Source organism: Scomber scombrus, chromosome 21 (genome assembly GCF_963691925.1).
Source record: "Scomber scombrus chromosome 21, fScoSco1.1, whole genome shotgun sequence".
NCBI lineage: Eukaryota > Metazoa > Chordata > Actinopteri > Scombriformes > Scombridae > Scomber > Scomber scombrus.
The window spans coordinates 17,938,452-17,944,451 of NC_084990.1; the positions used below are offsets into that span (position 1 = coordinate 17,938,452).

Below are 6,000 nucleotides of genomic sequence, written 5' to 3' on the forward strand. Positions count from 1 at the left end.
TGTCTTTGTCTCTCAGGGATCTGAAGCTGGATAACATCCTGTTGGATGCAGAAGGCCACTGTAAGCTGGCAGACTTCGGCATGTGCAAAGAAGGCATCATGAACGGAGTGACCACCACCACCTTCTGTGGCACGCCCGACTACATCGCCCCTGAGGTGAGCTGGATTCAGGATTCTGGTTTCAGCTCGACGACACAGTGACCATTTAAACTTGTGAAAGCTTTTCTTCTTTTTCTCATTTGTATTGACTTTCACTTTCCTTTGTACTACCTTGTTTCCTATTTTCCTTTCTTATTGTATTTTTTTCCCTTTACTTTTGTCCTACTTCACCTCTTCCTTCATTTCTCCTTTTCTTTTCTTCTTTAATAGATCTAAAAATATGAAAATTACCACAATTATAGAAGGAGACGTATTTTTATCCAACACCAAAACTGAATTGTGCTTTTTGTAGTTTTTTGCTGCTTATATGTCTTTGATTTCAGTGTGTACAATTAAGTTTAATGCAGTTCCTTTCCTCAGACATTTGGGTTTCCTTGGCATTTTGCCATCCCAGTTTTGTTAATTTATTATTTCAGCTCCTCCATTACTGCTGTAGACGATATTATCTAGTCTGGGTGGACAGGCAGGGGTGAGGTGTGTTTAATATCCTGTACTATATCGACTATGTCATCAGTCGACTGTAAACTGTAGATATCTTCCAGTGGATCTGTGTTTTCAGATGGAGGTTGTTGTTCAAATGTTGTTTGTCCTCCGTGCTGAACCGTGCCATGTTGTTGAATCCAGATCCTGCAGGAGCTGGAGTACGGAGCCTCTGTGGACTGGTGGGCCCTGGGAGTGCTGATGTATGAAATGATGGCCGGACAGCCTCCGTTCGAAGCAGATAATGAAGACGACTTGTTTGAGTCGATTCTCCATGACGACGTCCTCTACCCAGTGTGGCTCAGCAAAGAGGCGGTTTCTATCCTTCGAGCAGTAAGTGTTGTTTCTCCACCATGACGCACCTCTTTTTCTTTATTCCATTATTTGAGTTTGAATTCTTCTCAATTTCTTCATCAGTGATTCTCACTGCTGCTTAAAGCCACAGCAAAACGACAACATTTGATCATCTTTAAATTCCATTAATTCAGTCCCAATCAGAGTATTTACAGTATGCAAATGAGTGTTATTTCTTTTTTGCATGTACAGCTGAGATATTTCCACCAAATCAAAATAATCAAAAGAAAATCTTGGCATTGAACCTCAAAACGTCATTTATGTGGTGATTTTGAGGTCAAAGGATGTGTAAGATAAAACTGGCCTGAATGTGCTTGTTTTTTTGACATATTGGTTAAACGTAGCCCCAGTTTGTCTCTCTCATTTATTACCATTACATTCAGCATCAAAGGTATTCCTGAAAAATAAATGCGTGATTATCATTATTTGTTTTTTTTGCTATATTTTTATCTGCTTTATGTGAGCTAAATTTCTTTAATTTTGCTCTTGTACTTTCATATGTTTTATGTTTGGGCTCAGTGCTGCATGATACATGTACTATAATGAGTCATACAGCAGGTGGCTTATATGAGTTTCTAATTTTTTTCATTATGTAAATCATTCTAATCCAGGAAGCACTTTATGCTTCTTCTTCTTCTTCTTCTTCTTCTTCTTCTTCTTCTTCTTCTTCTTCTTCTTCTTCTTCTTCTTCTTCTTCTTCTTCTTCTTCTTCTTCTTCTTCTTCTTCTTCTTCTTCTTCTTCTTCTTCTTCTTCTTCTTCTTCTTCTTCTTCTTCTTCTTCTTCTTCTTCTTCCTTTTGTTCTTTTTCTACTTCCTCTTCTTCTGCCTCTTCCACTTCTTCTTCTTCTTCGACTTCTTCTTCCACTTCTTCTACTTCTTCTTCTTCTTCCTCTTCTTACTATCATTATTATTATTATTATTGTTGTTATTATTGTTGTTGGAAAACGGACAACCCAATAACAACACTTACAGCTTTTCTCAAAGACTCTTCCAACTATGAGGATTGAAAAATATTCCATCAAATGTAATGTAATGTGTTATTTAGTTTATAATATAAGATAATAAATGTAACATCAATATATACACATATAAGTGATAAAAAAAGTATAATGTTTGGTTTGTGTACTGATTGAACAAGCAGATGTCATTTACATCTACAATCTTGGTTTAAATAATGAAACAAAGTTGTAACAGGAAAAATGGTGGGGACAGAATATATTACTTCCAAATGGTTGGAGGAGTATATGAGGATTCTGGATAGACGTCCTGAAAAATGATAAGTGTTGTTAAATGACTGGTTGAGTTTTTTTTAGGATAGCTGTGTATTTATTGTTTTTATAATCGGATGCTTAGCACTGGCACTCAAATGTAATGGTGATACTGAACATCAGCTGAACATTGATGTATAGATAGATTTTAAGGTTAATATGGTCATTAAAATGCTGTTAAAATTACTTTTATGTGCAACCTAAAAAGCTCACAAAAACACTCCTGCTGCTTTATGAACTGGATGTCTGTGGTGTCCAAAAGATTTGACTCTATGCAACCAGGTTTAACTCCAGAGTAACAGGTACTCATCTTTCTCCTGTGTTCATTGTTGTCACAATATCATTCATGTTTCTATCCTCTGAGCCGCACACACTCAAATCAAACTCATTCAAAGCGTACTTAACGCAGAGGTGTTACAATGCACTTTACTGTGACACACAGAAGACATTTGAAAAAAAAAGTCATTCAGAGGGGTTAAAGTCATAACAATGTGATCATATAACCACAGTGGACCGCAAAGTGCTCCGACAATACTGAACAGACAACAGGACAAAAGCAACAGAGCTTTCAGTGGCAGTAAATAACACCAGCACTCTGCTGACCTGTTTCATCACTCTGCCACTACGCCTCTTTGTCGGTGCCATCGACAGGGCCATTAATGCCTCTGCTCTATTATTAGCACCGAAATGCTTTTTGCTCAACCCCTCGCTCTGTTTTTGTCCTTGTCATTTCACGGATGAAACCACAGATAAGTGTCTTAAAGGGGCTGGTCTCCAGACGGTATCATTTCAAATCAACAAATGTGTTGATTTGTGTGTGTTTGTGTTTGTGTGTAGTTCATGACCAAGAACCCGGCCAAGCGTCTGGGCTGCGTGGTGAGCCAGGGCTGTGAGGAGGCCATCAAGACCCATCCCTTCTTCAGAGAGATCGACTGGGTCCTGCTGGAGCAGAGAAAAGTCAAACCACCCTTTAAACCGCGAATTGTAAGAAAAACGAACACACATTACACACACAAGTGCACGCTGATATTTTACATCAGAGAAGCTGCAAACATGAAAAGAAGTGTTTCTGCAAGGATCTAGTGTGACTGTTTTATAGACAAACTCTAATTGTCTTTCATTTACTTTCCATGAGATTATATTCTCCACACACCCACAAATTTTAAACCACTACACAAAAACACTTTTCACTGCAGTTTACAGTTAAACAAGGTCTTCTTGTGATGAGGAGAGCTCAGAAAATGCTTCTAGTGAAAGAAAATACAGATCAGCTACAAAAAAGAAACAATCTAATAAACTAATAATAATATTTAAATACTGTCCTTGCACTGCAGAACGTATATTAATTATCTGATTTTCAACTAAATTTCTGTGTTACAGAGTTTTTGGGTCCAAATTTTACACAACTTTTTACACGTTTTACTCTGCCAGACTGAGCATAGAAAAGCTTTGACAATGCTAACACGCTGAAGTTCGGCACGTATAATGTTTGCCATGTTAACCATCGTGGTTTACCACTGACCTGAAATTCTTGACCTGATGATAGTGATAGATAAAAGATGTGGGAGTTAAAAAAAAGTTACTACAATTCATGCTGAGGGGGACATAGATGTGAGTACTGCAGTCCCTCAGCCCTTGCCAATTCCATGGCTACAAAAGTAAAGTAGTTAAAGGAAATAAAAGTAAAAACCCAGATTAGGAGTCTTAGTTTTTTGGCTTGCGATCCCTTAAAACAAAGGAACATCTACTTGCTCATTGTTGCAAGTTGCATAAGAGTCGTTTTCCTCTCATAGTTTTGTGACCTGAGGAGATTTAGGCATTGAACCTGACTGAGATGTGCACACGGGTATAGAAAGTGGGTGTTGAATGCTTGGAAAGATAGATTTTCTTTGGTAATATATTTTCTCATTTAAATCCAGATTTTCTTGTTTGTTCTAGTTCTTGTATGGCTGCGGTGTGCTTAAACAGAGCCACTGATGCATCTGAGAGGTTTCACTTATTCCTTAAGGCTTAGTGTTTGCAGAAAAAAATGCTTGGAAATTCTGAGGTTGGAGAAGTTAAAGTGATTCAGTATATCATCACAATGAAGGAAAAGCAAAAAGTAGAGGGAAGTTAAATAAAATATAGTATAAATAAAAAATAAAATATAAAATTAAACCACAGAGATTTATCATATAAACCCCAAACATACAGGTGAAAGTGTGCACAGTATATTACAGCTAAATAATTGCAGTTAGTGTCAATGGTCAGAAGGTGGCGCTCAACTATCACTTTTATTTGATTGTATCAGAGTTTCTTCGTCTGACGTCCTTTTTCTCTCTGTTTCCTGTGTGTGTGTGTGTGTGTGCGTGCGTGTGTGTGTGCGTGTGTGTGTGTGTGTGTGTGTGTGTGTGTGTGTGTGCGCACGCCTCTGCAGAAGACCAAGCGAGATGTGAATAACTTTGACCAGGACTTCACCAAGGAGGACCCTGTGTTGACGCCCACGGACGAGGCCATCATCCGACAGATCAACCAGGAGGAGTTCAAAGACTTCTCCTACTGCGCCCCAGAGGAGACGCAGACCTAACGCACACGCACACGCACACGCACACACACACACACACACACACACACACACACAGAGATCCAATAACACTAAATCTGCCATGCACGAACTCACACATGCTGACACTCATACATGTGTAAAACCATAAATCCCTTTACAAAACACACACACACACACACACACACACACACACACACACACACACACACACACACACACACACACACACACACACACACACTCCTTTACTTTGAAGCTATTGGTTGTTGTTACTTTTGGAATATTCTTTACTTGCATTGTGTTGTTCTTGTTGCCTGGGTTTATTATGACTATGACTATGAATATGGATATAAATATAAATATGAATATGAATATACACACCTGCACATGCTCTCACACTCTCACACACATTCCCACGTGCACACTTTTAATGCTGGTTAAACGCACACAATCACACACACACACGAACACATGACAATCCCAAGTTTTAATCACACATGCAGCTCACTGCACATGCTCAGACAACCAAACACACACACACACACACACACGCACGTACACACACTTACACTTACACTGCTTCTCTGCCCGGCACCTGTACACATGTGGACTGTGGGTGCTGGGTGCCGAGACCTGTATATAGCCTGTGTTGAGTGGCTGTATTGTGTTGGTATTGTCTGCTAGTAAAGGAGAGTCGTGGCGCATGGACAAGCACCCTACCTGTGTTATACTGTCCTTATTGTGGACCAGTTAGGGCCAAATACCCTTTGTGCAATACCCTGACTATCTATATATTTTACAGTTTTGTTTGTTCATGTGTTATTTTTGTCTTTTTTTCTCCTCAAAATGTGTTGTGGTTTTTTGTTTTTTTTGGATTTTGGTATGGTTGAAATCTGTTCTCTGTTTTTGCTCTCATTGTCCGACACAAGCACACTCGCTCACTTTCTGTCACCCTTCTGTCTTTGTGAATGTCGAGCTTACAAGTTACAGGCTATTGAACTAATTATGTGGAGCAGAGTGTTACAGGCGACCTGTGTAGCAGTGAAAAGCCCCATCTCCAGCTATTTCATCCATCTGCTCGTTTCAGCCGCTGCGTCTACATCTGTCCTGCCGGTGTGAATGTGCGGCCCGTGGGCGTTTTTTTTTTTTTTCTTTTTTTTCGGGTCGTGAATGTACATTTTTAATATGTGTATGA

General features: G+C 39.2%; 1 protein-coding gene across 1 annotated transcript in view; it reads left to right on the forward strand.

Annotated features, from left to right (window-relative positions):
- Positions 1–5,037, forward strand: part of prkcea (protein kinase C, epsilon a) — a 37,522-nt gene extending 32,485 nt beyond the window's left edge. Inside the window, exons 12-15 of the mRNA XM_062442136.1 lie at positions 17–155; positions 783–971; positions 3,098–3,244; positions 4,677–5,037. Of these exons, the coding sequence (XP_062298120.1) occupies positions 17–155; positions 783–971; positions 3,098–3,244; positions 4,677–4,826 (625 nt within the window). The 3' untranslated portion in view covers positions 4,827–5,037. The remainder of the gene's footprint in view (positions 1–16; positions 156–782; positions 972–3,097; positions 3,245–4,676) is intronic.
- The last annotated feature ends 963 nt before the right edge of the window (positions 5,038–6,000 follow it).